Consider the following 25019-nt stretch of genomic DNA (forward strand, 5'->3'; position numbering starts at 1 on the left):
AGCTATAGTAACTAAGACTGGTTGGTACTGGCATAAAAATGGACATATATTCCAATGGAACAAAATTGAGAACCCAGAAATAAGCCCTTGCATATAGTCAGCTAATATTTGACAAGGGAGCCTAGAATATTCATTGGGGGAAAAGATAGTTTCCTCATTAAATAGTGTTGGGGGCGCCTGGGTGGCTCAGGCATTAAGCGTCTGCCTTCGGCTCAGGTCATGATCCCAGGGTCCTGGGATCAAGTCCCACATCGGGCTTCCTGCTCTGCGGGAAGCCTACTTCTCCCTCTCCCACTCCCCCTGCTTGTGTTCCTACTCTCGCTATGTCTCTCTCTGTCAAAAAAATAAATAAAATCTTTAAATGAATAAATAAATAAATAGTGTTGGGAAAACTGGATATTCACATGGGAAAAAAATGAAATTGGACCCATATCTGTACCACCCACAAAAATTAACTCAAAATGGATTAAAGACTTAAACATAAGAACTAAAATCCTAAACCTCCTAGAATAAAACAGGAAAAGCCTCTTTGACATTGGTCTTGGCAATGATTATTTGGGTATAGCACCAAAAGCACAAACAAAAGCAAAAATAAATATATGGTACTAAATAAGTGAAAGTTTCCTGCACAGCAAAAGAAACAGTCAACAAAATGAAAAAGCAACCCATGGAATGGAAAAAAAATTTTTGCAAATCATATTTCAAAATAAGTTAATATTCAAAATATATAAACTCGTACAGCTCAGTAGTTAAAAAAACCCAATAAATCTAACTAAAAAATGGGCAGAATCGAGGAGACACTTTCCCAAGGAATACATAAAATAGATAACAGGTACATGAAAAGATGCTCAACGCTACTAATCATCAGGGAAATGCAAATCAAAACCACAATGAGATATTCCCTCACACCTGTTAGAATGGCTATTATCAAGAAGTCCAGAGTTAGGGGCGCCTGGGTGGTTCAGTCGTTAAGCGTCTGCCTTCGGCTCAGGTCATGATCCCGGGGTCCTGGGATCGAGCCCCACATTGGGTTCCCTGCTCTGCAAGAAACCTGCTTCTCCCTCTCCTACTCCCCCTGCTTGTGTTCTGTCTCTCGCTATGTCTCTCCCTGTCAAATAAATAAATAAAATCTTAAAAAAAAAAAAAAAGTCCAGAGTTAACAAGTGTTGGTGAGGATGTAGAGAAAACTAAATCCTTGTGCACTGTTGGTAGGAATGTAAATTTGTACAGCTACTATGGGAAAGAGTATAGAGGTTCCTTAAAAAATTAAAAATAAAACTTCCGTATGATCCTGCAATCCCACTTCTGGGTATATCAAAGGAAATAAAAACAGATATCATTGAAATATCTATACTTCCATATTCTTTTTTTTTTTAATGCTATATATATTTTTTAATGCTATATTTCTTTTCTGTTTCAAGTTTTTATTTAAATCCTAAGTTAGTTAACATATAGTGTAACATTAGTTTCAGGAGTAGAATTTAGTGATTCATCACTTACATGTAACACCCAGTGCTCATCACAGTAAGTGCCTTCCTTAATACCCATCACCCATTTAGCCCGTTTCCCTGCCCACCTCCCCTCTAGCAACCCTCGGTTTGTTCTCTATACTTAAAGAGTCTACTTTATGGGGGTGCCTGGGTGGCTCAGTCGTTAAGCATCTGCCTTCAGCTCAGGTCATGGTCCCAGGGTCCTGGGATGGAGTCCCTCATCGGGCTCCCTGCTCAGCGGGAAGCCTGCTTCTCCCTCCCCCGCTCCCCCTGCTTGTGTTCCCTCTCTCTCTTTGTCTCTCTCTGTCAAATAAATAAATAAAATCTTAAAAAAAAAAGAGTCTACTTTATGGTTTGCCTCTCTCTCTTTTTTTCTTTCTCCTATGTTCATCTGTTTGATTTCTTAAATTCCATATATGTACACATCCATATCCTTGCAGCATTATTTACAATAGCCAAGATATGGAAACAACCTGAGTCAGTCAATGGATGAATGGATAAAGAAGAAGTGGTATATATACAGTAGAGTATCATTCATCCGTGAGAAAGAAGGAAATCTTGCTATTTGTGACAACTGGATCAACTCTGAGGGCATTATGCTAAGTGAAATAAGCCAGAGAAAGAAAATTACTATAGAATATCACTCACATGTGGAATCTGAAATAGGTGAACTCATAGAAACAGTATAGTGGTTGTTACCACAGAGTGGTGGGGGATATGGGGAGATGTTGGTCAAAGGGTACACACTTTCTGTAATAAGATGAATAAGTTCTAGGGATCTAATGTACAGCTTGGCGACTAAATACTGTATTATATACTTGAAAGATGCTAAGTGAGTAGATAGTAAATTTCTCACTGCAAAAAAGAAATGGTAATTATGTTACATGATGGAGGTGTTAGCTAACCCTGATGCTAATCATTTCATAATATATGTGTATCATATCAATGTGTTGTACACCTTAAACAGTATTGTAGTCAATTATATTAATACAATTGGAATTAAGTTTAAAAATTTACAATCTATACAAAAATAAAATCACGTATCTTGAATTAATAGGGAGAAATTATATTTTATGTATATGTGTATGGCCTTTATTATGTTGAGGTATTTCTTCACTATACCCCCCTCATTAAGAATTTTTATCATAAATGGATGTTGAATTCTGTCAAATGCTTTTTCTGCACCTCTTGGGATGATTATATGATTTTTATCCTTTATTTTCTTGAGATGGTGTTTCTCATTGGTTTTTGGATGTTGAGGTTGGGGGTGTAGCTCAGTGGTAGAGCGCGTGCTTCGCATGATTTTTGGATGTTGAGCTATTCTTGTATCCATGGAGTAAATCCCACTTGATAATATTTGTGAATTTTCCAGTTTTCTTCTTGTAATTGATTTCTAGTTTCGTAACATTGTGGTGAGAAAAGATGCTTGATATGATTTCAGTCTTCTTAAATTTATTAAGACTTGTATTGTGGTCTACCATATGATCTAGGGAATGTTTCATGTGTGCTTGAGAAGAATGTGCATTCTGTTTCTTTTGAATGGAATGTTTTGTATGTCTGTTAAGTCCATCTGGTTTATGTTTAAATCTTTAATCCTTTTTCAGTTATTTTTTGTATATGGTGTAAAACAAAGGTCCAGTTTCATTGTTTTGCATGTGGATATCCAATTTTTCCAACACCACTTATTGAAGGAGACTATCCTTTCCCCATGTTATATTTGTGGTGCCCTCGTCAGAGATTACTTGACCATATATGTGAGGGTTTATTTCTGGGCTATTCTATTCCATTGGTTTATGCACATGTTTTTGTGCCAGTACCATACTGTTTTGATTACTGTAACTTTGTAATATGTTGTGAAGTCAGGGAGCTTAATATCTCCTGCTTTGTTGTTCTTGCTCAAAAATGCTTTCACTATTCAGTGTTTTTTTGTGGCTCCAAATGAATTTTATAATTGTTTTTTTCCTATTTTTGTAAAAAATGCCATTGGTATTTTGATAGAGATTGTACTGGCTGTAATTTCTATGTATTTATAAATTTTCCCATTTTCTTTCTATTACTGATATATGGTTTTGTTCCATTGTAATAGGGAAAGATGCTTGGAATAATTTCCAACCTTCATAAATTTATTAAGACTTGTTTTATGACTGCATGTGATATATCCTGAATAATGTTGCATATATGCTTAAGAAGAATGAGTAATCTGCTGATGTTGGGTGGCATGCTCTGTATACGTGTGTTAGATTCATTTAGTCTCTTTTGTTGTTCAGTTCTGCGTTTTTTTATTGGCTTTCTGTCTGTATGATCTATCCATTAATGACAGTGGGATGTTGAAGCCTCCAATGATTATTATATTGCTATTTTTCCCTATAGATCTGTCAATATTAGCTTTATATGTTTAGATGCTTTGATATTAGGTGCATATATATTTATAATTGTTATATATTCTTGTGTATTGTCCCTTTTATCTACTGTGAACATTTGTGTCTTAGTCTATTTTGTTGATATAAGTATAGCCTCCCCTGCTTTCTTTTGTTACCCTGTGCATGAAATATCTTTCTTCACCTCACACTTTCAGCCTATGTGTGTCCTTAATTCTGAAGTGAGTCTTTTATAGACAGCATTTATTTGGGTCTTGTTTTTCTTTTTCTTTTTTTCAGTCTATGTTTTTTCAGCCACTCTATGTCTTTTGGTTGGGAAGTTTAGTCCATCTACATTTAAAGTAATTATTATTTTTAAATTATTTTATTATTATCATTGAACACTACATCAAAAACTAATACTATATGCTGGCTAACTGAACATAATATTTAAAGTAATTATTAATAGGTAAGGACTTCTTTTAATTTTGTTAATATTTTGTCTGTTTTGTAGTTCTCTTGTTCCTCTCTTGTTTTCTTCATTGTAGTTTGATGATTTTTTGTGCTGATATGCTATGATTCTTTTCTCTCTAAGTTTTGTTTATCTACTATAAGTTTTTTCTCTGTGGTTACCATGAGGCTTAAATCAAATAATTTATAGTTATAACAGTTATTTTAAGCTACTAACAACTTAACTTCAATTGCATACATAAACTCTACACTTTATTTCTCTCCATACACACTTTATGTAATTGATGTTAGATTTTGCTTTTTTTTATATTGTATTTCCATTAGCAAATTTATGTGGTTATGGTTATTCTAATACTTATTATATCTTTTAACTATTTTACTGGTGTTAAAATATACATGGCACCATTACAGTATTGCAATATTTTGTCTTTGTCTTTTCCAGTGAGATTTACATTTTCATATGCTTTTTAAAATTAGTTTCAGAGGTAGAATTTAGTGATTCATCAGTTGCATATAATACCCAGTGCTCCTTACATCAAGTGCCCTCCTTAATGGCCATCACCCAATTATCCCTTCCCCCCACACACATCCTCTCCCCTCCAGCAACCCTCAGGTTGTTTCCTAGAGTCTAGTATTTCTTATGGTGTGCCTCCCTCTCAATTTTCATCTTATTTTATTTTTCCCTCCCTTCCTCTATGTTTATCTGTTTTGTTTCTTAAATTCCACATATGAGTGAAATCATATGGTATTTGTCTTTCTCTGCCTGACTTATTTTGCTTAGCATTATACCCTCTAGTTCCATCCATGTCATTGCAAGTGGCAAGATTTCATTTTTTGATGGCTGCATAATATTCATACACACACACACACACACACACACACACACACACACACACACACACACCACATCTTCTTTATCCATTCATCTGTTGATGGACATCTGGGGTCTTTCCATAGTTTGGCTGTTGTGGACATTGCTGCTATAAACATTGGGGTCCCTGTGCCCCTTCGAGTCATTATGTTTGTATCATGTTGCTTTTTAATATCATTTCATTAAAACTGTAAAACTTCCTTTAGCATTTCTTGTAAGACAGGTCTTATGATGACAAAATTTGAGTTGTTATTTCTTGGCACATGGCTTCTTCATAGATTCACACCCACCTATTGCTGTTGGTGTGTGTGTGTGTATGTGTGTGTGTGTGTGTAAGACTATTTTTTTAGAGCAGTCTTAGATTCACAGCAAAATTGAGAAGAAAGTACAGATGTTTCCCATATATTCTCCTGCCGTACATGCATAGCCGCCCCCCATTATCAACATCCCTCACCAGAGTAGAACATTCATTATAATTAGTGAGCCTACATTGCCATATCACTATCACCCAAAGTCCACAGTTTATATGAGGGTTAGCTCTTGGTGTTGTACATTCTGTGGTTTAAGACAAATATATAATGACACATATCCATTGTTACAGCATCCTATGGAGTATTTTCACTGCCCTAAAAATCTGTGTTCTGCCTATTCATCTCTCTCCCATTGCCACAACTCCTGGTAATCACTGATATTTTTACTGTCTCTATAGTTTTGCCTTTTCTAGAATGTCATATAATTGGAATTATACAGAATAAAGTCTTTTCATTTTGGCTAAGTCTTTCACTTAGTAATATTCACTTAGAGTTCCTACATGTCTGTTCCTGTCTTGGTAGTTCATTCCTTTTTAGTACTGAATAATATTATATTGTCTCAATGTACTATAATTTATTTACCCATTCATCTACTGAAGGACATCTTGGTTGTTTCCAAGTTTTGGCAGTTGTGAATAAAGCTGCTATAAACATCCATTTGCAGGTTTTTGTGTGGACATAAATTTTCAACTCCTTTGGGTAAATACCCAGGAGCCCAATTTCTTTCTTTCTTTCTTTCTTTCTTTCTTTCTTTCTTTCTTTCTTTCTTTCTTTCTTTCTTTCTTTCTTTCTTTCTTTCTCTTTCTTTCTTTCTCTTTCTTTCTTTCTTTTTCTTTCTTTCTTTCTTTCTTTCTTTCTTTCTTTCTTTCTTTCTTTCTTTCTTTCTTTCAAGATTTTATTTATTTATTTGACACAGAGAGAGAGAGAGCACAAGCAGGCAGAGCAGCAGGCAGAGGGAGAGGGACAAGCAGGCTCTCCGCTGAGCAGCGAGCCCGATGCGGGGCTCAATCCAGGACTCTGGGATCATGACCTGAGCTGAAGGCAGCCACTTAACCGACTGAGCCACCCAGGCACCCCCAAGAGCCCAATTTCTTTATCATATATTAAAAGTATGTTTGATTTTATAAGAAACCACTGAAGTGTGTGAACCATTTTGCATTTCCGTTAGTAATGAATGAAAGTTCCTGTCACTTTCCATCCTCACCAGCATTTGGTGTTGTCAGTGTTCAAGATTTTGTCCATTGTAATAAGTGTGTAGTAGTATCTGATTGTTATTTTAATTTGCATTTCCCTGTTGACTTATGATGTGGAGCATTATTTCATGGGCTTATTTTCTATCTGCCTATCTTCTTTGATGAGATTTCTATTAAGGTTTGGCCCACATTTTTAAATGTGGTTGTTTATTTTCCTATTGAATTTAGTGTTTTAAAAAATATTTTGGACAATAGTCTTTTATCAGATGTATCTTTTGCAAATATTTTCTCCCACTCTGTGGCTTGTGTTCTCATTCTTTTGAAATCATCTTTCAACAGAACAGTTTTTAATTTTAATGAAGTCCAGCTTATCAGTTATTTCTTTCATGGGCCACATCTTTGGTGTTGTATCTAGAAGGTAATCACGAAACCCAGAGTCTTCTAGATTTTCTACTATGTTAACTTCTAGGAGTCTGATAGTTTTACATTTTACATGTAGATCTATTGCCCATTTTTAGTTAATTTTTGTGCAAGATGCTCTATCTAGATTCATTTTTGCATGTGGATGTGTAGTTTTTCCAGCACCATTTGTTTAAAAGTCTGTCTTTGTTCCATTATATTTCCTTTGCCCCTTTCTCAAAGATTGGCAATTATATTTATGTGCAACTGTTTCTGGACTGTATTGTTCCATTGATCTTTTTTTATTGAATAAATTTGACATGTAATATTGCCTAAGTTTAAGGTGTACAGTGTATTACTTTCATACATTTATATATTGTAATATGATGGCTAATGTAGCAATATCTATCACATAATTATAGTATAATATTGTCTATATTCATTATTCTATGCATTGGATTTCTTTTTCTTTTAATATTTTATTTATTTATTTGAGAGAGAGAGAATGAGAGAGAGAGCACATGAGAGGGGGAAGGGTCAGAGGGAGAAGCAGACTCCCTGCCAAGCAGGGAGCCCGATGCGGGACTCGATCCAGGGACTCCAGGATCATGACCTGAGCCGAAGGCAGTCGCTTAACCAACTGAGCCACCCAGGCGCCCTATGCATTGGATTTCTGTGGCTTATTTACTACTGCCTGAAAGTTTGTACCCTTAAACATCATTGTTCTTATCCACCCCCACCATTCCCTTGTACCCATTTTACTCTGTTTTTTACACATTTAGTTTTTTTAGATTCCACATATAAGTGATATCATACAGTACTTGTCTTTGACTTACCTCACTTAGAATAATGTGCCCAAGGTCCATCAATGTTGTTGCAAATAGAAGGATATCCTGGGGCGCCTGGGTGGCTCAGTCGGTTAAGCATCTGCCTTCGGCTCGGGTCATGATCCCGGGGTCCTAGGATTGAGCCCCGCGTCGGGCTCCCTGCTCAGCAGGAAGCCTGCTTCTCCCTCTCCCACTCCCCCTGCTTGTGTTCCCTCTGTCGCTGTCTCTCTCTCTCTCTCTGTCAAATAAATAAATAAAATCTTTAAAAAAAAATAGAAGGATATCCTTTCTCGTGACTGAATAATATTCCATTGTGTATATGTACCACATCTTTTCTATCTGTTTATTTATTGAGGGGTATTTGGGTTAGTTCCATATCTTGGCTATTGCAAATAATGCTGCAGTAATCATGGGATTGTGTATATACAGTCAAAATCCTGTTTTCATTTCCTTTGGCTGTATACCCAGAAGTGGAATTGCTGGATCATATAGTAAATCTATATTTAATTTTTTGAGGAACCTCCTTATTGTTTTCCATAGTAGTTGGATCAATTTACACTTCCACCAACAATGTATAAGGGTTTACTTTTCAGCGCATTCTCACCAGCACTTGTGATCTGTTCTGGAGAATGTTCCATGTGCACTTTAAAAGAATGTGTATTCTGTTGTTTTGGGGACGGAATGTTCTATATATATCCATTATGTCCATCTGTTCCAATGTACTGTTAAAGACATTGTTTCCTTATTGATTTTCTGTCTGGATGATCTGTCCATTGATGTAAGTGGGGTGTTATAGTTCTTTACTATTACTGTATTACTATCAATTTCTCCCTTTATGTCCATTAATACTTGCTTTATATATTTAGGTGCACCAATGTTGGGTGCATATTTAGAATATTATATCCTCTTGTTGGATTGATTCCTTTATCATCACATAATGCCCTTCCTTTGTCTCTTGTTACAGTCTTTTTTTTAAAGTCTATTTTGTTTAATATAAGTATTGCTACACTGTTGTTGTTTTTTCCACTTCCGTTGAAGTGCAACAGATTTGTCGATATTAATTTTCAATCCTGGGACTTTACCGAATTCATTTATCAGTTCTACCAGTTTTATGGTGGAGTCTTTAGGGTTTTCTATATATAGTATCATGTCATCTGCAAAGAATACAAGTTTTATTTCTTCCTTAACAATTGGATGCTTTTATTTCTTTTTGTTGTCTGATTGCTGTGGCTGGGATTTCCAGTACTATCTTGAATAAAAGTAGCAAGAGTGGACATCCTGATCTTAAAGGAAAAACTCAGTTTTCCCCCATTGATGTTAGCTGTGAGCTTTTCATATATGGCCTTTATTATGTTGAGGTATGTTCCCTCTAACCCTAGTTTGTGAGGGTTTTTTTTATCATAAATGGACATTGTACTTTGTCAAATGCTTTTTCTACATCTAATGAAATGATCATATAGTATCTATCCTTTCTCTTATTGATGTGATGTATCATGTTGATTGGTTTGTGAATATTGAACCACCCTTGCATCCTGGGAATAAATCCCTCTTGATCGTAGTAAATGATTTTTTTAATGTATTGTTGGATCAAATTTGCTAGTATTGGTTGAGAATTTTTGCATCTATGTTCATCAGGGATATTGGCCTGTAGTTCTCTTTTTTAGTGGTTTCTTTATCTGGTTTTGGTATCAGGGTAGTGCTGGCCTCATAGAATGAATTCGTAAGCTTTCCTTCCTCTTCCATTATTTGGAGTAGTTTGAGAAGAGTAGGTTTTAACTCTTCTTTAAATGTTTGGTATAATTCACCCGTGAAGCCATCTGGTCCTAGACTTCTCTTTGTTGGGAGAGTTTTGATTACTGATTCAATTTCTTTGCTGGTAATCAGTCTATTCAGATTTTCTATTTATTCCTGATTCAGTTTTGAGAGGTTCCCCTCCCTTTCTCCTCCTTCCTTCCTTCCTTCCTTCCTTCCTTCCTTCCTTCCTTCCTTCCTCCCTCCCTCCCTCCTTTCTTTCTTTCTTTCTTTCTTTCTTTCTTTCTTTCTTCTTTCTTCTTTCTTTCTTGGAGGTTATATGTTTCTAAGAATTTATCCATTTCTACTAGGTTGCCCAATTTGTTGGTATGTAATTTTTCATAATATTCTCTTACAATCCTTCGTATTTCTGTGGTATTGATTGTTATTTCTCCTCTTTCATTTCTGATTGTTTAAGTTCTCTTTCTCTCTCTCTCTCTATCTCTCCCTCTGTCTCTCTCTCTTCCCCTGGCCCTCCCTCCCTCCCTTTGATGAGTCTGGCTAAAGGTTTATCAATTTTGTTGATCTTTTCAAAGAATCAGCTCCTGGTTTTATTGATCTGTTCTACTGGTTTTTTTTGGTTTCTATTTCATTTATTTCTTCTCTAATCTTTATTATTTCCTTCCTTCTGTTGGTTTTGGGTCTTGTTTTTCTACCTCCTTTAGGTGTAAGGTTAGGTTGTTTATTTGATATTTTTCTTGCTTCTTAAGGTAGGCCTGTATTGCTATATACTTCCCTCTTAGGACCATTTTTTCCTGCATCCCAAAGGTTTTGGGCTGTGGTTTTCATTTTAATTTGTTTCCATGTATTTTTTATTTCTTCTTTGGTTTCCTGGTTGACCCATTCATTATTTAGTAGCATGTTGTTTAACCTCCATGTATTTGTGGTCCTTCCAATTTTTTTCTTGTGGTTGACTTCAAGCTTCATAGCATTGTGGTCAGAAAGTATGCATGGTATGATCTCAATCTTTTTGTACTTGTTGAGGCCTGATTTGAGACCTAGTATGTGATCTATTCTGGAGAAGTCCCACGTGCAGGTGGAAAAAATATGTATTCTGCTGCTTTAGGATGAAATGTTCTGAATATATCTGTTAAGTCCATCTGGTCCAGTGTGTCATTCAAAGCCATTGTTTCCTTGTTGATTTTCTGCTTAGATGATCTGTCCATTGCTGTAAGTGTGGTGTTAAAGTCCCCTATTATTATTGTATTGTTATCAATGAGTTCCTTTATGTTTGTTATAAATTATTTTATATATTTGGGGGCTCCCATGTTGGTGCATAAATATTTGTAATTGTTAGTTCTTCTTGTTGAATTGTCCCCTTTATTATGATATAGTGCCCTTCTTCATCTCTTGTTACAGTCTTTGTTTTATTTTAATTTTTAAAAAAGATTTTATTTATTTATTTGAGAGAGAGAGAATGAGAGAGAGAGCATGAGATGGGGGGGGCGGTCAGAGGGAGAAGCAGACTCCCTGCTGAGCAGGGAGCCTGATGAGGGACTTGATCCAGGGACTCCAGGATCATGACCTGAGCCGAAGGCCCCCACTTAACCAACTGAGCCACCCAGGTGCCCCACAGTCTTTGTTTTAAAGTCTTTTTGTGGGGCTCCTGGGTGGCTCAGTCAGTTAAGCATCCACCTTCGGCTCAGGTCATGATCCCTGAGTCCTGGGATCAAGCCCTGCATTGGGATCCCTGCTCAGTGGGGAGTCTGCTCCTCCCTCTCCTTCTGCCCCTCTCCCTGCTCATGCTCTTTCTCTCCAATAAATAAATAAAATCTTTAAAAAAATAAATAATGTCTTGTTTATCCGATATAAATATTGTTATACTGGCTTTCTTTGGACAGCCATTTGCATGATAAATGGTTCTCCATCCCTCATTTTCAATATGCACGTGTCTTTAGGTCTAAAGTGAGCCCCTTGGGGGCACCTGGGTGGCTCAGTTGGTTAAGTATCTGACTTTGGCTCAGGTCATGGTCTTGGGGTCCTGGGATCAAGCCCCGTGGTAGGCTCCCTGCTCATTGGGAAGTCTGCTTGTTTCTCTCCCTCTGCCTACAGCCCTCCCTCTACTTGTGCTCTCTCTGTTTCTCTCTCAATTAAATAAATAAAATCTTTAAAAATAAATAAAATGAGTCCCTTGTAGGCAGCATAGAGATAGGTCTTATTTTTTTTATCCATCTTGACACCCTATGTCTTTTGATTGGAGCATTTTAGTCCATTTACATTCATAGTAATTATTGATATGTATTTAGTGCCATTTTATTACTGGTTTTGTCATTGTTTCTGGAGATTTTCTCTGTCCCTTTCTTGGTTTTGTCACTTTTGGTCTTTCCTTTCCACTCAAAGAGTCCCTGTTAACACTTCTTGCAGGACTGGTTTAGTGGTCATGAACTCTTCTAGTTTTTGTTTGTCTGGAGAACTCCTCCTATTCCGAGTGGTAGCCTTGCTGGATACAGTATTCTTGGCTGCAGATTTTTCCCATTCAGCATGTTGAATATATCATGCCATTTGCTTCAGCTTGCTAAGTTTCTGTTGAGAGATCTTCAACTAGCCTTATAGGTCTTCCCTTATAAATTAAGGACTTCTTTTGTCTTGCAGCTTTTAGGATTTTTTCTTTATCACTATATTTTGCAAATTTAATTATAACATGTCTTTGTGTTGGCTTGCTTTTGTTGATTTTGATGTTAGTTCTCTGTGCCTCTTGAATCTAGATGTCTGTTTCCTTCGCCAGATTAGGGAAGTTTTCAGCTTTTTTTCTTCAAATAACTTTTCTGCCCCCTTTTCTTTCTCTTCTTCTTCTGGGACTCCTATAATACAAATGTGATTACATTTGATGGACTCACTGAGTTCCCCAGGTCTATTCTTGTGTTGCATAATTCTTCCTTCTCTCTTTTGTTCAGCTTCATTACTTTCCATTACTTTGTCTTCTATATCACTAATTCATTCCTCTGCTTCTCTCAGCCCACTGTTCATTACATCAAGCATGTTTCTAATCTCATTTATTGCACTCTTCATCTGTGATCAATTCCCTTTTAACTCTTTATCTCTGTGGTAAGGGTCTCATTGATGTCTTCTATTCATTTCTCATGCCTAGTAGTATCCTTATGATTGTTGCTTTAAATTCTCCATCAGGCATATTATTTATATCTGTTTCATTTACATCCCTTTCCCTGGCCTTATCTTGTTCTTTCATTTGGGATAAATTCCTCTATCTTTGTGCTTTGTCTAGGTCTCTGCCTTCTTGTCCATGTTAGAAAGCCAGTTATATCTCCTTCTCCTGAAAGTAATGACTTTCTGAAAGAGATCATGTAGTGCCTAGGGCCTGGTGCTTCAGGGAGGTCTCTGGTGTGTGCTGAGTATGCTCTGCTGTTGTGTTTTGGCTGCTTTATCCTTCAGGCCAGTCATCTGCAGAGGCTCTCCTTGCCTGCTGTGAGCAGTGTTTGGCCCCTGGCCTCAATGTAATGAGTTTTAATTAGGTATCCTCTGGTGTGCTTGTGAAATCAGACCTGGCACTACTTCCAGAGCTGATGTCTTACAGAACTCTCTGGTTGGGAGACATGGTGTGGTCAGGGGTCTGTGCTGGTCTTCTGGGGGAGGGACCTGCTGCACTAGGACTGAGGCAGACATGACTGAGAAGGGCAATCTCTCCCGAGCACAGGGGGTAGGACTTGGTGTTTTCAAGTTAGGCAGCCAGTAGTAGAGCTGTGGTGCTTCCCACGGTTGGCTCTGTGTTTATGCTGAGGGGCAGGGGAGGGAAATGGTACCGGCCATTTGTTTACAGAGAGGTGTCTCTGTGAATGCTGTGTCTTATTGATGCACTCTGAGAAGAATGAATAATCTCCCCATTCTGTGCCCCAGGTGTTCTTCAAATCACTGTTTCCATGCTGTCTGTCCCTGCGTTGTTTGCCTGCCTTCTCTCCAGGAGCAGTATGGTGCCCTCCAGGCTCTATCCCAACCAAGCCTGCTGACTTTTAAAACTCCAGGCTTTAAGCCCCACTGATTGCAAGAACTCCTGAAATTCAGCCCCTCTTGTTTTCCAAGCCAATGGCTTTGGGGAAACTTTCTCCTTATGTGTTCCCTTGTGTGCTCCTCTCTCTCACCCTTCTTTATAATCATGGCTCCCTCCCCTCTGCAGCACCAGTGATCTGTTTCTCCCATGAAGCATGTCTCCACACTTCTACCTTGTTCAATATGGCCTCGTTTCTCCCTTTAGTTGTGGAGTTTGTTCTGTCAGTCTCCAGGTTGATTTCTGGAGTATTTAGGATGATTTGATAGTTATCTACTGTGTTCATGGGACCAGGTGAGCCTAGGATCCTCCTACAGTGCCACCATCTTCCTCTGTCTGTGATTCTATTGAGAGTTTTTTTTTTTAAAGATTTTATTTATTTGAGAGAGAGAGAGAGAGAGAGAGCACATGAGAGGGGGGAGGGTCAGAGGGAGAAGCAGACTCCCTGCTGAGCAAGAAGCCCGACGTGGGACTCGATCCTGGGACTCCAGGATCATGACCTGAGCCGAAGGCAGTCGCTCAACCAACTGAGCCACCCAGGCACCCTCTATTGAGAGTTTTATCACAAATGTTGGATTTTGTTGAAAGCTTTCTCTACATCTATTGATATGATCATGTGATTTTTCTTTTTTTTTTTTTTTTGTCTGTTCATGTGATGGATCACATTAATTTATTTTCAAAGTTTGAACCAGCCTTTTGTACGGATAAATCCCATTTTGTTATGGTGAATAATTCTTTTTATATATTCTTGGATTCAATTGCTATTATTTTGTGAGGATTTTTACATCTGTGTTCATGAGAGATACTGGTCTGCAGTTTTCTTTTTTTGTAATGTCTTGTCTGGTTTTGGTGTTAGGGTAATATTGACCTCAGAATGATTTAGGAAGTAATCCTTCTGCATTTATCTTCTGAAAGACATTATAGAGAATGGGAACAATTTCTTCCTCAACTGTTTGATAGAATTCACCAGTGAATCCATTTGGGCCTGGTGCTTTCTGTTTTTGAAGGTTATGAATTATTGACTCAATTTGATTTATACATTTATACCTATTCAGATTGTCTACTTCATCTTGTATGAGTTTTGGCATATTGTATCTTTCAAAGAATTATTCCATTTCATCTAGTTATCAGATCTGTGGGCATAGTTGTTCATAGTATTATTTTATTATCTTTTAATATTTATGCAATATGTAGTGCTGTCCCCTCTTTCATTTCTGATATTAGTAATTTATGTCTTCTGTATTTTTTCTTAGTTAGCCTAGCTAGAGGGCTTATTTATATTATTGATATTTAAAAAATATCTTTTGGTTTTGTTGATTTTCTTTATTGATTCCCTGTTTTCAATTTCATTGAGTTCTGCTCTCTTATTATTTTTCTTTTTCTGCTTCCTTTGGATTTAATTTGTTCTTCTAGTTTCTTAAGGTGAAACTTAGATTTTTGGTTTCAGATCTTTCTTATTTTCTAATATATACATTAATTGCTATAAATTTCTGTCTGAGCACTGCTTTTGCTGCATCCCATAAATTTTTATAGTCTGTGTTTTCATTTTCATCTAGTTAAAATATTTTTAAATTTCTCTTGAAAGTTCTTCTTTGACCTATCTATTAGAAGTGTGTTGTTTAATCTTCATATATTTTGGGATTTTCTAATTACCTTTCTGTTAATCAATTTCTAGTTTAACACCTTTGTTATTTGAGAGTAGACATTGTATGATTTCTATTCTTTTAAGTGTTAGGGTATATTTTATGGCCCAGAATGTGGTCTATCTTGGTGAATGTTCCATGTGAGCTTGAATAGAAGGTAATATATCTTTTTAAGATTTTATTTATTTATTTATTTATTTGAGAGAGAGAATGAGATAGAAAGAGAGAGCATGAGAGGGGGGAGGGTCAGAGGGAGAAGCAGACTCCCCGCTGAGCAGGGAGCCCAATGTGGGACTCGATCCTGGGACTCCAGGATCATGACCTGAGCCGAAGACAGTCTCTTAACCAACTGAGCCACCTAGGCACCCAGAAGGTAATATTTTTTAATAATGCAAGTCCAGGAGTCCCTTGTGGAAAAGATTGACAAGTATCACTTTTTACCTGTCCTACGAGTGACAAACTATGATACATTTGTAGCAAATTATAACTTACTACTAATCTCAATAAGAGAAAAACATTAACCTCATTAAGAATTGGCCAGAATAGTAAAAAAATAATTCATACTATAAGAACTGCAGTAAGAACTAGGCAGAAGTAATCAACCTTATAATATAAAAATAATTATCAGTATAATTTGAAATATAAATGAGAACTTCCATTTTTACTACTCATATTGGCAAAGATATAGAAATTAGGTATTAACTATACCAGCCATAGTGTGGGGAAGAATATTCTCACACCCTCCTGGTGGGCAGGGTGAATTGGTAGGTACTGCCTCAATAGGGGTCAATTTGAAATTTCTTTCCAACTTTAAAATTCAGGTAGGACTACATCAAACTAAAAAGCTTCTGCATAGTAATGGAAACAGTTGATAAAATGAAAGGGCAATGTATGGAATGAGAAAAAATATTTGCAAACCATATATCTGATAAGCCATTAATATCCAAAATATATAAGGATTTCTATAACTCAACAGCAAAAAAACCCCAAATACGCTGATTTATAAATGGGAAAAGGACCTGAATAGACATTTTTCCAGGAAAGATATACTAATGGCCAGCTGGCATATAAAAGGTGCTTAACCTCACTAATCACTAGGGGAAGTTGAAGATTGCAATGAGATATCATCTCATACCTGTTAGGATGGCTTTTACCGAAAAGATAACAGATAAGTGTTGGTGAGGAAGTGGAGAAAAAGGAACATTTGTACACTGTTGGTTGAAATACAAAGTGGTACAGCCACTATGGAATACAGTGTGGAGATTTCTCAAGAAATTAAAAATTGAACTACTATATGATTCAGCAGTCCTACCTCTGGGTATATATCCTAAGAAATCAAAATCAGTATACTGAAGAGATATCTGCACTACCATGTTCATTTTCACTGCAACATCATTTACAATAGCCAAGTTATGGAAACAACCTAAGTGTCCACTCACCAGTGATGAGTGATGAATGGATAAAATAGATGTGAGATATCTTTATAGACATCTAAATAGATAGATAGATAGATAGATAGATAGATAGATAGATAGATAGGCAGACAGTGAAATATTATTCAGCCATGAGAAGGAAGGAAATCCTGCCATTTGCAAACACATGGATGGTATCTAGAAGACATTATGCTAAGTGAAATTAGCCAGAGGAAAGCAAATACTGTAATGATCTCACTTATATGTGAGATTAAAAAAAAAAAGTCCAATTCACCAAAACAGAATAAAGTGGAGGTTACTAAGGACTGGGTTGGAGGAGATAGGGATATGCTGGTCAAAGAGTACAGGCTGTGTTATGTACTTGAAATTTGCTGAAAGAGTAGACCTAGGGGTGTCTGGGTGGCTCAGTTGGTTAAGCATCTGCCTTTGGCTCAGGTCATGATCCCAGTGTCCTGGGATCAAGCCTTGCCTTGGGCTCCCTGCTCAGCAGGGAGTGTGCTTCTCCCTCTCCCTTTGCCCCTCCCTTCTGCTTGTGCTTTCTCTCTCTCTCTCTCTTTCTCTCAAGTAAATAAATAAAATCTTAAAAAAAAAGTAGACCTTAAGTGTTCTCACCACACACACACACACACACACACACACACACAAGGTAACCATGTGAGGTGATGGATGTGTTAATTAACCCAATTGTGGTAATCATTTCACAAAGTATACATATGTCAAATCATCACGTTGTATACCTTAAACATATAGGATCCATTTGTCAATTATACCTCAATAAGCTGAAAAATCTGTTTTAAATAAAAGAATAATGTACTACATGTTGCCTAATTGAATTTAAATAAAATAAATAAATAAAAAATAAAAGAATAAAAAACAACAAAAGAGAAAAGGTACATGGGAGATACATATTTGATTCTTTGCTTCTCTAGAAATGTATTACACAGCCGTACATTTGTGTGAATTTTGGCTGGATAAATGACTCTAGTCAAGGGTTCATTCTCAGTATTGCAAAATTTCTTACATTTTTAATTTTGTTTTGTTTCTTCATTTCAGGGCACTGTTGAGCAGGGCAATGTGTTTCTATTTTCTGGTACCTTTCACATGACCTGCTTTCTGATTGTTGAAAATGTCAAGATCTTCTTTATATTCTTATTATTCTAAAATTTTATCCTCTGATACACTTCCAAGAGTTTACCAATTATTTATAACTTGATTTTTCAGCGGGGAAAGGGAAGCATAAGTGTACTTCTCTTTACTGAGAATATACTATATACCAGTTAGCTGTTTAATTGGATATTCCTCTTAATTAGATTTAGTATGTTTTTAAACGAGAATGGATCTTGGAATTCCCTCGTTGTGCACAGGAGTTTTTATCTGCAGGAGTTGGGTTGTGTGAGGCCTGCTCATTGATTAACACTAACTCTAGTTTTCACCCACATCACAGGTATTGAGCCCAACCTGTTTGTGATCCATTTCTCTCCTTTCCTGTAAAACTCTCCTTTACTTCTTCTTTTATGTTTCTCATCTCTCCTTCTACCTTGAAGTCATTTATTTTCATTACATGAGTATAACTCAGGATTTTTGTTTCAGGGATTTGTGCTATTCAGGGATGTGTCTATAGACTTTTCTCAGGAAGAGTGGGAATGCCTGGACTCAACTCAAAGGAATTTGTACAAATATGTAATGTTGGAGAATTATAGCAACCTGGTCTCAGTCGGTAAGTATACCTTTCTCCAAAAACTCTAGAGCCCTTTGGAATATTTGCTTCCCCTGAGAAGATTTTCTCAACTCCTTTCATATATCCTATGCGTTTCTTCTCCCTATTCCTAAAGACATGGCTTGAGCTTTGTAGAGTTGGGACTGTGTAGCTTCATTGGGCCTAAGGCCAAAACTCCACCTTCTCTCCTTTTTTGTGGCCCTGCCAATTTATTTGCTGATCATAGGATAGGATTTGTGTCCTGGGACACCTACAACATAAAAAGTCTCCTTTCTTCTCTTATGAGTAGGTCTTTGCATTCCCAAGCCAGATGTGATCTCTTTATTGGAGCAAGGGAAGGAGCCTTGGAGTGTTTTTGACAGTGAGCTGACAAGAGGCCTGTACCTAGGTAAGTGATTGATGATTATACAAAGGAAGAGGAATGTAGGATATAAACCAGCTGCTCAGTAAGGAGATCACATCTTTGAGATGTTTGGAGGAATCTCCCCTCAAAGGCCTACAACTATTAAGAAAAGTAAACTCATCATGAACTTCCAAATGCCCACACCTTCACCTTCAACCTTTTTCATGTATGCATGAGTTCTTAATGACCTTCTTGTTTTCTGGCACAAAAATATGTTTCAGTCTCATCTTGTATTTTTCTTTCCCCAACTTGGAATTAGCCAGCTCATTAAGAAGCCTTATTTTCTCTTAATAGGGAATGGTGTTCATTGACCAATATCAGTGTTCAGTGCACTCATTGCTACTGGATTTTCATTGCTTTTATATCTATTAAGTACAAAGAGACAGGGAACATATATTTTATAAGTGAATCATACTAATAACTGTAATTGAAGTCCAAAAGACAAGATTCTGTCTCACTTTTCTACATCTCAGTTTTGTAACTTTTTTTTGAACAGTGGAAAACCCTATTTCCCACAACACAAGTATATTTGTTCAAGCCTTCTGTTCCAAATGCCACAGAATACTTTCAAAATTAGAATACCAGCACAACTACTGACTGAAAAACCTACCTGAAGTCATGTTCAAGATTTATTACAGTTTCCTTTTCCTTTTTCCCTTAGAATAGGTTACACCAAGGATTTCCAGAGTACAGTTCGTAAAGTTGCTAGATTAATTCTTTTTTGTGCATTTTCAACTTAATATACCTATCTTTTTTTAAAGTCATATTAAGTATTATGACCTATTTTTTTAAAGATTTTATTTTATTTATTTGACAGAGAGATAGAGAGAGAGCACAAGTAGGCAAAGTGGCAGGCAGAGGGAGAAGGGGAAGCAGGCTCTCTGCTGAGCAGGGAGCCCAATGTGGGGTTAGATCCCAGGACCCTGGGATCATGACCTGAGCTGAAGCTAGCTGCTTAACCAACTGAGCCACCCAGGTGCCCTTAATACACCATTTATCTTAACTGTTAAGTTTAGATTATTTTTAGTTTAGAATTGGAATATATAAAACATTTATATGCTTTAAAAGTCAATATAAAAATATACTTAGAGAAGTTATGTTTGCAACCCTATCTGCTTCATTCATTGCCATCCTCACTCTAGGTATTTGGTGGTTGGGGGGGGGGTTGGTTGAGGTAGTCTGATTAATCCTTTCTGCCTTTATTTTTTCAGAAATAGAGCATGTTCACATTTATATTCCCAATTCTCCTTCCCTCTTGTACATGGGATAGTATTCTCTCTGCACTCTTTTTTTTTTTTTTTAAAGATTTTATTTATTTATTTGACAGAGAGAGACACAGTGAGAGAGGGAACACGAGCAGGGGGGAGTGGGAGAGGGAGAAGCAGGCTTCCCGCAGAGCAGGGAGCCCAATGCAGGGCTCGATCCCAGGACCCTGGGATCATGACCTGAGCTGAAGGCAGACGCTTAACAACTGAGCCACCCAAGCGCTCTCTCTGCACTCTTTTTTACTGTCCTGTTTTTTTTTCTTTTTTGATTGAGAGAGAGAGAGCACATGCGCGCGTACACATGCAAGTGGGGGGAGGGGCAGAGGGAGAGAGAAAATCTTAAGCAGGCTCCACTCAATGTGGAGCCTGACGCTGGGCTACCTTTCATGACCCTGAGATTGTGACCTAAGCCGAAATCGAGTCGGATGCTCAACTGAGCCACCCAGGCACCCCGTTCTGGTTTTCTTTTAATAATTATTAACAAGTTGTTGTGGAAATCATTCCATATAGATATGTTGGCAAAAATAAAAAAGATGCATAAAATTGACTTATCTTTCTTGGTGTTATATGTTGATTTTTGCCATAACTCATTAATTATTGGAATTGTTAATAGTAAAGTTTCCAAGCAGACAGTCACAAAATTTGTAAATATTTTCAGTTTTGTTTCTTGCTTTTCTATGCTTGCAATTTTGATACTCCTTTTAGTCTTATCGCTGTGGCTGCACTGTTCAGGAAGTGTTCAATAGAAATAGCACTACTATGTGTTTTCATCTTTTTTCATGATTTTTATGGGCATGACTTTTTCTTCTTTTTAAAAAATTTTTTTAGTTTTGGAATAATTTTATATTTACCAAAAAAGTTGCAAAAATAGTATAGAGAGTTCCTATATTCCTCACCTAATATCAATTTCCCCTACATTTTTGTGGCATATTTGAATTTACCTCATCCCCATTGTTTTAATTTCCTCCAACATAGTATATCTTTCATAAACTTCATGATTTATCCTTTCTTTGTTTTGTTTAATGTGAGCCCTTATGTATATATCTTCATATATCCCCTTTCTTTTATAAATGGTGGCAGCATATACATACAGTTTACTCCTACCTTGTTCTTCTACTTTAAAAAGTCATGAAGATCATTCAATAGGAATATATAGATACTTCTCATTTCTTTATACAGTTACTTAGAACTCTATTGTGTGCATTTATGATACTGAGTTCAAGTAGTATTAAGTTGGTGGCTATTTGGGTTTGTTATAGTCATTTGCTCTTACACAAATAGTTCTGTAGTGGATAACCTTCTGCATAAATCTCTTCAGATTCTTTCCAGAAAGTATAGTTTGGGTTCCTAGAATTGGAATTGCTTGCTCAAGGGATAAATACTTATATAATTTTGCTAGAAACTGGCAAATAGCCCCGTATGGTAGTTGTACCATTTTTATTTGCTACACTGAATATGTGAAAGAGGTTACTTGCCTATAGCCTTCTAACAGATTAGGTTACCAGATTTTTGGGTTTTTGCCAAAGTATACTTTGAATTTATTCCAAAATTTAAGAATCATTGACTTCATCTTTTTCTGATCCCCTTCCCCCATGTCTTTCTATGTCTCTTTTCAATTTCTATACTTTATCTCTCAAATTGCACCACCATATAAGAACTGTAAATCCTATTTACATTATAAACATTGATGTCAATGTAATTCTGCCTTTTCTAAGTTTTGTGTCTTCTCCCTCCCAAAAAAGTGAATGTTTTTATTTGTGTTTTCTTTCAGAATATAAATCTAGGTGTGAGAACAAGAAATTATCTCTGAAAAAGGGTAACTATAAAATAGATTCATCCCAGTGGGTTATAATGGAAGGATTTACAAAGCATGGACTTAAACAGGGATCTCAGGAAAGACATTTTAGCCAAATCTCATGTACCTCTGAAGACATGTCCCCTTTCATTCAGCAGACATCTCTCCCTCTACATCAAACATTTAATACCAAAGAGAAATCTTATGAATGCCAAAAACATAAAAATGCCTATGGACAGGACTCAAAACTTACTACACGTCAAGAAGGTCATAATGGCAAGAAATTCTATGACTATAAGGAATATGGGAACGCCCTTAGTAGAACTTCAAAACTTAGTTCATATCATTCAGTGCATACTGGTATGAGACCCTACGAATGTGAGGAATGTAGGAGGTCTTTGAATAGTGACTCAGACTTTATGCAACATCAGATCATTTTTACTAGGGAGAAATCTAATGAATTTAGGAAAAGTGGGAAGGCCTTTACTAATGCCTCACAGTTTTTTCTACATCATAGCATTCATACAAGTGAGAAACACTTTAAATGTAAGGAGTGTGTTAGAGAATTTAGTAATGGTACAGCCCTTATTCGTCATCAGAGGATTCATACTGGTGAAAAACCTTATGAGTGTAATGAATGTGGAAAGGCTTTTAGTACTAGCTCAATATTTAGAGTACATCAGAGGATTCACACAGGTGAGAAACCCAATGAATGTAAAGAATGTGGAAAAGCCTTTCGTCATTCCTCATACCTTATTCAACACCAAAGAATTCATACTGGTGAGAAACCTTATAAATGTAAGTATTGTGTTAGAGCATTTAGTAATGTTTCGGCCTTTATTCGGCATCAGAGGATTCATACTGGTGAGAAACCCTACAAATGTAAGGAATGTGGAAGAGCCTTTAGTACTGGCTCAATACTTACAGCACATCAGAGAATTCACTCAGGTGAGAAACCCTATTTATGTAAGGAATGTGGGAAGGCCTTTCGTCAGTCTTCAGACCTTACTCAACATCACAGAATTCATACTGGTGAGAAACCCTATGAGTGTAAGGAATGTGGAAGGGCCTTTCGTCGTTCATCAGAACTTTCTCGACACAAGTTAATTCATGCTGATGAGAAATTGTATGAATGTAAGGAATGTGGAAAGATATTGAGTAGAGATTCAATACTTATACAACATCAGAAAATTCACACTGGTGAGAAAGCCTGGGAATGTAATGAATGTGGAAGAGTTTTTACTTGTGCAACATACCTGACCCGGCATCAGCGAATTCATACTGGTAATAAACCATATACTTGTAACAAATGTGGAAAAGCCTTTCTTCGTTCTTCAGACCTTATTCTGCATCAAAGAATTCATACTGGTGAGAAACCCTATGAGTGTAAGGAATGTGGGAAGGCTTTTGCAAGAGGCTCAAATCTTAATCGCCATCAAAAAGTTCATAATGGTAAGAAATAGTATGAAAGGAAGCTTTGTAAGACCTTTAAGCATGTCTTTCAGGTAACATGACATGAAAGAGAAATCTTAGAAATGTAATAGGAGAAATCCTAAAATTTATTGGTAAGAAAATATAGAAATATAATTAATATGAGAATGCCTTATGTGTTTCACAGTTTAACTACCATAAGAATAAAATGAATATTGGAAGGCCTCTATCAATAGCTCATTCCTTTCTAAATTTTAAAAACTTTCTAATCATGAGTGGAGAAAAGTGAAAAATCTTTTTTGTTGCATTTTTCATATTTTAAAATATTTTAAATCCACTTTATTTTTTATATAGCTGTAAGTAGTTTGGTTTATGCATAACTAAAATACTATATTATTATGTTGTACATTAAATTTTTGAATTTATTTTGTTCTCACCAAAACTCTTATTACAGCACAACTTATTCAGTAACTATTTTCTGAAGCTATTTATGCACAGTTTTGTGACATTTTATATTTTTAATGTTATAAGCTTGGATATAATGAGTCTTTTTATACCCCAACATCCAATTTGGAAACTCTTTACTTGATCTTTTTATAATAAATTTATACCTGCATATCTTTGCATCTGTACCATTTTATTTATTTATTTATTTATTTATTTTTAAAGATTTTATTTACTTATTTGACAGAGCAAGAGACAGTGAGAGAGGGAACACAAGCAGGGGGAGCGCGAGAGGGAGAAGCAGGCTTCCCGCGGAGCAGGGAGCCCGATGCGGGGCTTGATCCCAGGACCCTGAGATCATGACCTGAGCCGAAGGCAGATGCTTAATGACTGAGCCACCCAGGCGCCCCTGTACTATTTTATTTAAAATATCATTACTTTAAGGGGTGCCTGACTGGCTCAGTCAGAGGAGCATGCAACTCTTGATCTCGGGGTTGTGAGTTTGAGGCCCCATGTTGGGTGAAGATGTTACTTAAAAATAAAATCTTTTAAAAATAAAATATCATTACTTTAAGATATATATTTTAATATTGATAAAGTGATTATTTGTATATATAAATTAATATTTTTATTTCATAAATGTGATATTTTATTGTAATAATTTTCTCTAAATTTTTAAATTCTACAAAGAAGCCAATAAAGTTAGCTTTTATCCCCCAAAGGGGCTATAACTATGGTCAAATTGTTGGAACAAATCCTTTTATAATTTTTTAAAGCAAATGTAATCATATTATTCAAATTGTCTCCTAAATTGTCTTCTTAATGACAAGATATGTCATATAGGACATTCCATGTGATTAAGTGCATTAATAATGTTAATATATATGACTGTACCATTATTTTTACCAAACATCTATGGTCAAATAATGTGACTGACTCCACTTTTTTTGTTTATAAGGAATGCCATGTTTAGTAGCATCCTACTTGGCACACTGTACTTGGTTGTCTTCTCTTCATTGTTTTTGAAATCTCTGCATACCTTTTGATATGTACATATTTTAAACATGACAGATTAAACTGGCTTCCTTTTTGACCATACTGTACTATGCCATTTTTCTCTCCTTCCCTCCATGTTACTTATCCTTGTGGAGTTTTTCCTAATGATTTTGCCCAAATAT

At 36.4% G+C, this 25019-nt stretch overlaps 1 protein-coding gene across 1 annotated transcript in view; it reads left to right on the top strand.

The window, feature by feature from the left end:
• The window catches only part of LOC118553132 (uncharacterized), a 62150-nt gene extending 38158 nt beyond the window's left edge, over positions 1 to 23992 (top strand). Inside the window, exons 3-5 of the mRNA XM_078063284.1 lie at positions 18377 to 18503; positions 18793 to 18891; positions 21943 to 23992. Coding sequence (XP_077919410.1) covers positions 18377 to 18503; positions 18793 to 18891; positions 21943 to 23429 — 1713 coding nt within the window. The 3' untranslated portion in view covers positions 23430 to 23992. The remainder of the gene's footprint in view (positions 1 to 18376; positions 18504 to 18792; positions 18892 to 21942) is intronic.
• The last annotated feature ends 1027 nt before the right edge of the window (positions 23993 to 25019 follow it).

Source organism: Halichoerus grypus, chromosome 15, assembly GCF_964656455.1.
Source record: "Halichoerus grypus chromosome 15, mHalGry1.hap1.1, whole genome shotgun sequence".
Lineage (NCBI taxonomy): Eukaryota > Metazoa > Chordata > Mammalia > Carnivora > Phocidae > Halichoerus > Halichoerus grypus.